This window comes from Gadus chalcogrammus, chromosome 22 (genome assembly GCF_026213295.1).
Source record: "Gadus chalcogrammus isolate NIFS_2021 chromosome 22, NIFS_Gcha_1.0, whole genome shotgun sequence".
Taxonomy (NCBI): Eukaryota; Metazoa; Chordata; class Actinopteri; order Gadiformes; family Gadidae; genus Gadus; species Gadus chalcogrammus.
This window is the reverse complement of record NC_079433.1, coordinates 16282537-16294730: the sequence shown is the minus strand read 5'-3', so window position 1 is coordinate 16294730 and position 12194 is coordinate 16282537. Positions and strand designations below refer to the sequence as shown.

General features: G+C 48.5%; 1 protein-coding gene across 1 annotated transcript in view; it reads left to right on the top strand.

Moving 5' to 3' along the window:
• Nucleotides 1–347: 347 nt before the first annotated feature.
• Nucleotides 348–12194, top strand: part of thsd7aa (thrombospondin, type I, domain containing 7Aa) — an 87710-nt gene continuing 75863 nt past the window's right edge. The window contains exon 1 of the mRNA XM_056583503.1: nucleotides 348–435. Coding sequence (XP_056439478.1) covers nucleotides 348–435 — 88 coding nt within the window. The remainder of the gene's footprint in view (nucleotides 436–12194) is intronic.

Below are 12194 nucleotides of genomic sequence, written 5' to 3'. Positions count from 1 at the left end.
GCGTTTCCAATATGTTAAAAACGGGACCAGGTCGATATAGCAAGGCTCAGCAATAATAAGTAATGAATACTGGGTCCACAAAAATAAAAATGCTTGAAGATCCGGTGTGTGGAACTGGGTGGTATCTAGTACAACGGACATGGCAGAAATGGAACATAATAAGTATGTTTAAATTAGTGTATAATCCCATGAGAATGAGAATCCTGCGTTGTCGTTACCTTAGTTTGAGCCTTCATATGAGGAGCGGGGTCCTCTTCCACGGGAAACGCACTGCACACGTTTCTACTGTAGCACAGAACGGACAGAAAAGATTGATAATTATAGACCTGTGAACTTAGTTTACCACTATGGATGCAGTAAGAGGACTGTGCGTGAGAAACGTCAACGGTTACCATGCCATGTCCTACGACACGTACAGGGTCCACGGAGACAAAGGTACCCCACTCTGATTGGTTAAACTGATTTAATCGGGGGCTAAAAATGCATAAATATCAACCTTTGTGTGATTTGAATGAATCTTATATTTCACACAATGGAATGTGGGTTTTATTGACTTGGGAAAAACAATCACATTCAACGTCATAGGACCTATAGCTTTACATTTAGAGACATCTTGCACAATACAGGCCAGTACAGGACACCTGACACAATACAGACAACTACAGGACACCTTACACAATACAGGCCAGTACAGGACACCTTACATACAGGCCCGTACAGGACACCTGACACAATACAGGCCCGTACAGGACACCTTGCATACAGGCCAGTACAGTACACTGACACAATACAGGTCAGTACAGGACACCTGACACAATACAGACCACTACAGGACACCTTACACAATACAGGCTAGTAGAGGCCACCACGGTCATTGGAAAAGGAGGGTTGTGGGGGCGGGGGTATTCAGTTGGTTACAATCTGGAACCTCACCACTAGATGCTACTTCACTATTAAATACTGGACCTTTAAGTTGTTTCTTAAGTCTCTTTAAAATACCTCTGCTGAGTGATGAGGCTAAATACTTGGCCTTGTTCCTGACTTTCGTAGCCTGGTTCCTGAGCTGAGCTGGCTGCGTAAGCGTTACTTCCTTCCTCATTACCACTTCTTGCTTTGTGTTGTGAGTGTCATTTTTGTCACCTTCATTAATTATTCATTGGGTTCACCTGTGTTCTGTCAGTTTGTCAGTTCCTTGTTTCTGTCTCCATGTTCTTATCACGTAGAGCTTCCTAAGTCCAGTCTACTGCCGTGCCCTGGCTCCTAAAAGGACCTGTAATTAGTGTTACGAGCAGCATCTGTGTTTGTCCCACGATGGCACCTCGGGGAAAGGGGTCTATTGTACCTATTGGAGGTATTGATTTGACCCCGGTGCTGCATTCTACTAGCCTACCTTGTGACTCATCAGAGGTGGCCATCTTGGTTGTTTATGAAAAGGCCTCAACCGGGCTCCCATTGGCCGCCTTACTCTACAGTCATCCATTCAACCGCGCCCGATATTAGGTAGAGGGCTGTGATTGGCCCGACCCCGGCCGAGTCTGCTGGAAATCTTTCTTATAGGAGGGAGCCCAACACATCTGCCAGAAATAATAAAACATCAGCTTGTAGATTTACACGTTTTACAGCAATTGTTCAAAATGTATGAATGAGCGTGAATCCTGTGAAAGGAGACAGTGACTGTGTGTGTTAATGACCCTCCTTAATCCTCAGCCTCTATTGATATATAACACCAGGGATACCAATTGTAAGCACTAAACCCAGCAGCTGATGCATATAACCAATATTATGCTAGGGCATTAAAGCACACAAAGCATACAGACACATAATCAATAGTCCTCCTTTACAGCAATTTAACATGCTTATGCATGGCAATCACACATTTGAAGCAAAACCAATTGTAATAACTCATATTACTCATACCTGTAAGTGTCGACTTTAAATTGCATATTTGTATAGATCTATTATACGACTCATATTGACTTGGCGTCATCAAATCCAAACCTGGTCTGGGTGTTGATATTAGTGCACGTCTATACACTCCTCACACACACTCATGCATACACACACAAACTCACACGCACACACACACACACACACACACACACACACACACACACACACACACACACACACACACACACACACACACACACGCATGAACGCTCGCACACACACACACACACACACACACACACACACACACACACACACACACACACACACACACACACACACACACACACACACACACACACACACACACACACACACACCCTGCGTGAGCGGTTCTCACCAGGCGCTATATGAGGCTATATATGGCAACTCCACTGTGGTTGCTCTAATTAACACCTTCAGCCACGTGCTCTGCTATTCTTCCACATATATAGGGGGGCTCCCCCCACCCCCACCCATCACCTCCATAAAGCCCTCCCCTAGGTGCTGCTGCACCCCATCTGGTCTGTTTACACCAATTAGCATCGGCCAGGAGGAGATGGTGCAGAATGACGATGGGGAGTGTGTGTGTGGGTGGGTGGGTGTGAGGGTGTCTGTGTGTGTGTGTGGGTGGGTGTGAGGGTGTCTGTGTGTGTGTGTGGGTGGGTGGGTGTGTTGATGTGTGTGTGTGTGTGTGTCTGTGTGTGTGTCTGTGTGTGTGTCTGTGGGTGTGTGGGTGTGTTGGTGTGTGTCTGTGTGTGTGTGTGGGTGTGTGGGTGTGTTGGTGTGTGTGTGTGTGTGTCTGTGTGTGTGTGTGTGGGTGTGCTGTGTGTGTCAGCCTAATGTTCCTTGCCCATCACCCACCCCTTCACATTCTCTCACTCACACACACACACACACACGCACGCACGCACGCACGCACGCACGCACGCACGCACGCACGCACGCACGCACGCACGCACGCACGCACGCACGCACGCACGCACGCACGCACGCACGCACGCACGCACGCACGCACGCACGCACGCACGCACGCACGCACGCACGCACGCACGCACGCACGCACGCACGCACGCACACACACACACACACACACACACACACACACACACACACACACACACACACACACACACACACACACACACACACATCATTAAAAAAAGTTAGAATTAACCTTAGGCATTATTGCTGTTTATCGCTACAATGAATTGATTTCGATGCTGGTTTTGATACATATATCTTTCCTAATGTATTTATTTCTTTTTCGGGGGTTTGAGGAGCACAATGAGGAGCAAACAAGCGCAGTTTGGATCATTAGTCACGGAGAGTTGCAGAGATTAGCTGCTATTATTGGTGCGGCTGTAAAACCATTGCTTCAAATCCATTCTTTATAATGAACCTCATCGCAGCACTGCATGCTGGGAACGTGGCGCTTAATAACCAGAGCAGCGCTGGGTTGGGCTCCCTGGCTGCTGCGGCTTGTTTACAGCGGTGCTGCTAGCGCCGGTTTGCACAGGGCCACATGCTCCTGGCGCTGGGCGGGTGGGCGGGGCCCCTCCCCCACTGGGCCCCTGTCAGCAGGAGCTCTTTGGAGAAACCAGCCCCCCGGCGGCAGAGCCCAGCCAGACCCGGGATGACAGCTCTTTATTATCCTCCAGTGACAGCCCGGGCGGCGTCCATCTATTCATCCATCTCTCGCTCTCGCTCTCGCTCTCTGTCTCCGCCTCGCTCTCTCTCTGTCTGCCCCATCTATCCGTCGTCAGCGCTTTTCCCCCCAGATTGAAGAAAAAAAAATGAGGCACTGCTTCCACACGCAGACTCGTATAACTGTAACTAATGATAATAACAAAGCAAACAATGCTGTCAGCCCTGTGACCAATATGATCAACGGGTTTGTCGGGGACGTCAACGACCACGTTCTCTCTCTCACAAAAAAAAAACCCTTCTCTCACCCTCTCTCTCTCTCTCTCTCTCTCTCTCTCTCTCTCTCTCTCTCTCTCTCTCTCTCTCTCTCTCTCTCTCTCTCTCTCTCTCTATCTTGCTCTCACTCTTACTCATTCCCTTCCTCTCCATCTTTCTCTGTGGACTCCCACTGTAAACGGGCTCACCACGTCATGCTGCCTCCGCACGCCCGCAGCCTAACCCGCTCAACGGTTCACCGGAGGACTGTTGAAGCTTTTCAACCTCAAGCAGGGAATCCCATTTCCCCTTCTGTGTTCCGATACCCAGGAACAACCCGGACTGAACCCTGATTTGAATAATTCATCAGTCACAACAACAACAACAACACGAGGAGTCTGGCAGGCCTTGCTGGAACAGCAGCCCGTTGTAGCAGGCAGGTGGAACTTCCTCCCAGTCTGGGACTCTTTCCAGTGTTTAGTATTCAAGATGCCCTGGAGGTAAATCACTAGCTTGATTTAGATAAATACGGTTCCTATTTGGTGGATGCTTGAGGCAAAGCGTGCGTGCATACATCCTTCTCTTAGGGTGGACTCCCTAAGAGTCAAACCCCTAACCATGGTTAGTGTTAATGCCGTGCTCTCGCAGTTGAGCCTAAGAGGAATTTGTTTTTATCACTGTATAACAGGTTGTGTGCAGCTCCTCCAGATGTTTGGACTGACTCACAGATGACTTTGTTAACAGCAAGTATTCTCCCCACTTAAAGGACGACCGGCAGTATCACACAAACAAACAGTCAAACAAACAAACAGACAAACAAATTAACAAGCTGGGGGAGGGGGGGCTATGGTTAAAAAATAAGTCATGGTTTCCTCCGGGCTAAAGAGAGAGAGACAGAAATAGAGAGAGAGAAAGGGAGAGAGACAGAAAGAGAGAGAGAGACAGAGATAAAGAGAGAGAGGGAGAGAGAGAGAGAGAGAGAGAGAGAGAGAGAGAGAGAGAGAGAGAGAGAGAGAGAGAGAGAGAGAGAGAGAGAGAGAGAGCGAGAGAGAGAGAGAGAGAGAGAGAGCGAGAGAGAGCGAGAGAGAGAGACAGAGAGAGAGAGAGAGAGAGAGAGAGAGAGACAGAGAGAGGGATGCGGGTCGGTTATCAACAGCCCGATTGTGGTGGCCCCTTGGAGAGCAAGGGATTAATGTGGCGTGCTTCTCCCTGCTCAGTGACACGACTGCCCTGATACGGTGAGCGCCCCATCGCCACAGGGCACCACACTGTCTCTCTCTCTCTCTCTCTCTCTCTCTCTCTCTCTCTCTCTCTCTCTCTCTCCTGCTCTCTATATCTCCATCTCTCTCCGTCTCTGTCTACGTCTGTCTGTCTCTACATCTCTTTTTTCGTTTTTTATTCTCCATCTATACACACACTTATTGAATACACTTGCAAATCACTGAACACCATGGGCACAAAAGCAAACACATTGACCTGCACGCGGACACACAGACACACACAGACACACACAGACACAGACACAGACACACACACACACACACACACAGACACACACACACACACACACACACACACACACACACACACACACACACACACACACACACACACACTCATGAAACACACACACACACACACACACACAGACACACAGACACAGACACACACACACACACACACACACACACACACACACACACACACACACACACACACACACACACACACACACACACACACACACACACAGACACGCACACACACAAACACACTGAAAAACACACTGAAAAACACACAAAAAAACACACATAATTCAGGTGGGACAAGGATAATGCATGTTCATCATAAACGACTTAAAGCCTACCCTGTTGACACAGAACAGACGTTCCACTGATGAACTTGGACTGCATTATTAATTATTAACATTCAACACATATGAATCATGCACCGTATTCATAATCGACTCAGTGAAGGGGGATCGATAAATGGCAGACTTGTAACAGCTGTACAGTGACACAGGGTAGCACTATCAATACAGTCCCCAGTACCACAACTGTATCAGCCGTACAGTGACACTGGGCAGCACTGCACTGGTCCTGTTATTGGTCCACTCCCCAGTACCAGACCTGTATCAGCTGTACAGTGACACGGGGAAGCACTGTACTGGTACAGACATGTACATCCACGCACGGAGGAGAGGTGAGGGCAAGGTGCAGAATGAACAGCTTGACGGATGTTTTTAAGGGATGTGCTCATCAGGAGGACACAGCTCGAATATGAAAGGACTAGATTAAGATATGGGACGAGATATTGAATGGTGACCCTTCATACAGGCAAGTAGGAGCATTCCAGTGGTGATGACCTTTAGAGGAGGATGACTGTTGAACACCAGGCACCCAGTCTATCCCTCTCGTTGATTTCCTCTTCATCTTTTCCGTAATCCTCGATGCCACATGATGCAGAGATCAGGTTAAGACCCATTCGGTCGGTATTTGGTGGTGGTTTTCTTAGGAGCCATGACGGTTGTTGTGCCTGAAAATCTTCAAGTCTGTACATCTGACAGGCAAAGCTACGGCTCAGAGCTAAACACATGTCAGAGGAACGCCGTTCGCACAGAGCTGATGAACCCACGGAGCCAGCTTGATCAGGAATGCTTTGGTTTCTTTTCCTGGTTGAAGGCAGGTGCAGTGAGTGGGCCCATGTTTTTATTTCAGCTTCATCTTATGATCTTCACCCTGTGCGGATTACAAGAGAAAGGAAAATAGGATTCAACACGGGCAGCCTGCCCACTGTGAAGTCACCAGCCCTATTGTTTTGCGCTGCGGGCTGTTGTGGTTGAACGCCTTAATGTGTGTTGCTGTGTGCCGCTGTTTTTCTGTACTAATTAGACTCGTGACTGTGTCATGTTGTTTGCAACAATCTATGCACGCACTCATTTTACGTAGTGAAAGAAAAACAGAAGTTAGTCATTTATCGCTTATTTTCTATGGCTGTTGAATGCACAATGCAGCTGACTGCTAAGCTAGTTAATGATAGCCATTTGGGTCATTTTCTTCATTTCCGATTCAAAAATGAAAAAACATTTACATTTATTGAAAGTATCCCAGTAAATGTAGCCAATGGCATTGTCATTGTTTTTTTCCTTATTTCCTTATTCCATATTTAGTCTATAAAAGTCATGACGAAATCCTATATTGCATGATTGTAACATGTCAATATATATATATATATATATATATATATATATTTATATACTGTATATATAAACAAAACATACAATGTAATTTCACCACTATGATTGCTGCAAGATTTGTGTGCGTGACACACTGAAGAAAGAGGTGAAAGGTCTCTCTCTCTCTCTCTCTCTCTCTCTCTCTCTCTCTCTCTCTCTCTCTCTCTCTCTCTCTCTCTCTCTCTCTCATCAAATCCCATCTCGTCAGTCCCAGCTCCTCTTTCATCTAAAGGGCAGGCTTCCAGGACGGGTTACTAGGTGCCCCGCTGTATTCCCATCACTGGTGGCTCCCAGACAGCCTTCTGCCTCCCCCGCTTTTTATTCAGCCTTTCTTCCCGCTCCTCACTGCGTTGCGTCACCTTTCTCTCGTACATTTTCTCTCTCGAACACCATCTCGCTCTCTCTCTCGCTCTCTCTCTCGCACACTCTCTTGCTCTCTCTCGTTCTCTCTCTCTCTCTCTCTCTCTCTCTCTCTCTCTCTCTCTCTCTCTCTCTCTCTCTCTCTCTCTCTCTCTCTCTCTCTCTCTCTCTCTCTCTCTCTCTTTCCCTCCCTCCCCTTCAGACTGTCTCTTTCTTTCCTGTATTTTGGTTCCTATTTTATTTTTTCTCCCTTGTCTCTTTGCTGGTGTCACACATATCCACACACACACACACACACACACACACACACACACACACACACACACACACACACACACACACACACACACACACACACACACACACACACACACACACACACACACTATACACGTTCACACCCTTAGAGTTGCTATTTCTTAGACAAGCTTTTACAAAGCGTCTTCAGCACAGCCAGTGCGCCCCGAAGGTGTCTCACTAAAGGTCAAAGGGTCTTTGGGGTGTGTGAGACACACGCGCGCGCACTCACACACACACACACGCACATGCGCAGTGAAGCATGGGGCACCCCTCCTCCCCTGGGTGCCCTGAGTAGGGTCTGATGGGTGGAAGAGGAAGATGGAAGGCAGAGGAAGAGGACCGGAGGGTTGGTGGTTCCATTCCTCATAATCTCCAGGCGAAGAGAAGTGGCCTGTCTTGCATCCCTGGCCTGGCCCGTGGGTAGTGTGATGTGGACGCGTGTCGGGGGAGGGGAGAGCTGGTGAGCAATCAAAATGCTTTCCGTTGTCATTTGATTAAAGAAAAAAATTGTATACGTTGGGGATTGGGTCATTTCAGTCAACATGATTTAGTCCCTGTCTCGTCACCCCAAGCCATGCCTTCTATCATCCCTCTTTATTTGTTATTTTCTACGGCACACAGAAATTAATATTTCACACTGCAATTTATTTTTGGTTTGAATCGTTTAACGCTAATGGGCGGACATGGCAGGTGAGGTGTTGGGGGTCTGGGTGTAACGTTCACGGCTGTTCCAGTAGCCGGGGCTGGGACAACTGGCACCCGCGGCAGGAACCTTTGTGGCTGAAAGCGGGAACAAGCAGGGAGCAGATGAGTGTATATATGTTACACGTATCACTCTAAGTCTCTGTGGATGAAGGTGGTTTAGTAATCTATATCATTCAATGGCTACAGCACCTCAGTGTGCTTTATAGACATTTGCTACTACATTCAAGGGATACCACATGTAATACCATAAATATATATATAAATAAATAAAGCAGAATATTCACAGGCAATATAGTTGTCCTTGTCTTCCCATAGTAGTCGTGCACCTCATGACGTGGTCCTCTGCCCTGAGCTCAGCCAGGCCGTGTGGGTGGAGACCAGGGAGCAGAGCAGCTCTCACGTCCTGCCCGGTTTGGGCCGTTTGAGAGGCACGGCGGCGACAGCATGATTGCTGTTTGCAGCGGGGCTTGGATATCATCATGCATCATGGGATGTTCTGCGGGCGATACAATGTGGCCACATTAAGAGGACACAAGAGAGGTGGACTGTCCTGAATCAACCTCAACGAGCTAAACCCTCGCTGATGAAACCTTTGTCTGGCCACTTCTCGCAACATTTCTCAAAGACACCACAATGTCTCCACATTATGACGAATCACTTCAATATCAATCCATTAAATAGCATTATAATGAGTTGAGACATAAAAAGAACGCACACACACAGTGGCATTATACCATAGATGTCTGAGAACCCTAACACTCTACTGCACGCGTTCAATACACACACAATATAATGGCGATGATGTTCAACAAAAAGCCTGACACAATGATGCTGCCGTGGCAGAACAATAACAACTCAATTTCATTTTTGAATTGAACGATACAAAATGAAAACATACTAGGAAGCACACACACACACGCACGCACGCACGCACGCACACACACACACACACACACACACACACACACACACACACACACACACACACACACACACACACACACACACACACACGCACACGCACACACGCAAGCACACACACACACACACACACACACACAGAGCGCCCCACAGGATGAGATTGAGCCTGCATTAAGCAGTACTGTAAGTGCACCAACAGCAAACGCAACCATTACAAACAGGGAATTGTTGCTTTCATTTCCCATGAACACCTGCTTGTTCATCTTCTCTATCCTTCTCCATGTCATCAGCCCTGATCCTAGTGGTGTGTGAGGGGGGGCCAGGTGGTTATCTCCTACAGATGGGAGGTAAGCAGCATCTCATGGGTTTGAATGGGTTTCTTTAGAACAGTGGTTCCCAAACCTTTAACAGTCATGTTCCCCTGTGAATGTTCCCATCCTACCGGGTACCCCAGCATCAAGGAGATAGCTCGCAGAGGTCAACACGGTGGTGTTCGTCCCGCGTTATATCTTCGAGCTATCTTCGATTATTAAATGTGTCGGCTCTCAACTAACCCAACTTACTGAGTAAGGGGAAAAGGGATAAAACGTTTTGCAGACTTGCGACAAAACATCGCTGTTGTCATGGCAACGTTTAATCACGGGTCTAGAGCGGGCTGTGTAGATCCGGTCATGGATGGGAGGCAGGGGACTGTGGTTGCACCGGGCTCATACATTCATGCCTGGTTCTCCTCTCAGCCACAGGCCTGGTTGGGAGGTAAATCACTGCTCCATGTGGAGCACCCCTCACATCCACCCAGGTACCTCGCTGTACGCGCACCCTACCCTGACGACCCGCTGCTCTCCAGGATCATCCCCCGCCCCGTGCGACGGCTTTATCCACGCTGTCCGTTGCCATCAGCCTTCCGTCTCACACGTGTGACATTTACTGCCTTTAAGCATGTCTGAGCAAACACACGCTCACACACACACGCACAGACACACATACACACACACGCATGCACGCGCACGCACACATACACACACACACACACACACACACACACACACACACACACACACACACACACACACACACACACAACACACACACACACACACACACACACACACACACACACACAGTGAGTGTGGTGATGCTAAGCTCACACACACACACACACACAAACACACCACAAACACACGCATACGCATACGCGCACACACTCACACACACACACACACACACATAGTGAATGTGGTGATGCTAAGCTCCTGGGCCCGTGCAGTGTGCCTAGCGAGCCAGTGGAGCTGCGGATGGCGCAGTGATCCTCCAAACTACGACAACACATGTGTCTGTGTCCTCCTCCTTTAAATATTTTCCAGCCCCCTCTTCTTCTGGTGTGACCTGAACGTCCGTAGCGGCTTTGCCCTGTGGATCAGAGTTTCTGAGCTATAAGGAGTCCGCATTATTAAAGCCTTCTCTGACTGCCCTGTGCTGTTTTAACTCCCTTCTGCGGCAGCTTCCTTTAACCTAATGGAGCTGCCAGTCTGAAGGCGCTGTGTCTGGCAGGGAGGATGGGAGCAGGCAGTATAGGGCCCGTCTTAAAGCCAGTTATCATGATGGGGCAGGAAGGGGAGCTAGTCCCTCACTTTAAATATCATTGACAGTGAACTATCCTATCAGCCCATTGCAGACTACATTTATAAAACTACATTTTGCTGTGTCGCCAGATTGCCGAAGAGGAACTTCCAGTTTTTGTAAATGTAACAGACATTCCATTTTTTTCTTTGCTTACCTGCTGCTGTGTCTCATTAGCTTGTAGGATGTCCCAGCCCAGCTTGTTTATCTGATGTATAATGTGGAGGTCGTGGTGATGAGCAGACAGAGCAGGGAGTCGTGACAGAGGTCCTCCTGCCCTCTACTTGAAAAGGTGTGTAAAGGCCAGGCCTCATCATTGCCGGATATACAGCAGCATCTCATATGCTGCTATGGGCTCCCTACAGACTCACTGGCACTCTATCGATGCAGACTACTGGTGAAACACACACACACACACACACCTACACACACGCACGCACTCGCATCACCAGCAGAACCATTAAAAAAAGCTTGGTGATCGTCTTGTCAACAAGTTCCAAGAAACGTGCTCAAAGCGAGGGATGCCACTCTGCTCCCTCCATGCACAGTGAGGGCACGGGCAGACGGGGACAGGGAGCTGGCGGCTGCCTCAGTCTATGGGACAGGGAGCTGGCGGCTGCCTCAGTCTATGGGACAGGGAGCTTGTACCTGATACGTAGACAGACAGCTAAGCGGGCCGAACGGGATAAGTGAAGAGGCGGATTCAGGCCTGCGACTGTCACGGACACCGTTTTTTCAGACCACTTATTTATTTATTGTGAGTGAATGGCTACAAATAAGACCACAAATGATTCTGCAATAAATTGCCTCCCCTAGCAACACAGCTAAATTGAATAGTCATTAAGTTCGGAGGAAGGATGTAAAAGCTGTCCAAATAATTTAAATAAGGTGAATAATAGATATAGGGTATGGTGTATAAATAAAGCTTCCAATAAGGTCCAGGCGTGTGCTGAGAGGGGCTCGTCTGGCACGGGGGCGGACAGCCGACAGAGGTCCTGCATCAGCTCGCCGGGCACGGTGGCTCTGTGTGGCGCTCCGTCTCCTAACATGCTCTCTGTCACATGTCAGCACTCAGGGCCTTTCTGCAAATCATCGTCTACCAGGGTATCAGTCTGGAGCTGCTGTGGCAGCTGTAACAAGCCCTGTCATGCATTATTCCATGCATCACATGCACTGACGCACGCACTCCCCCGCATACACGCACACATAGGCGTACGCACGC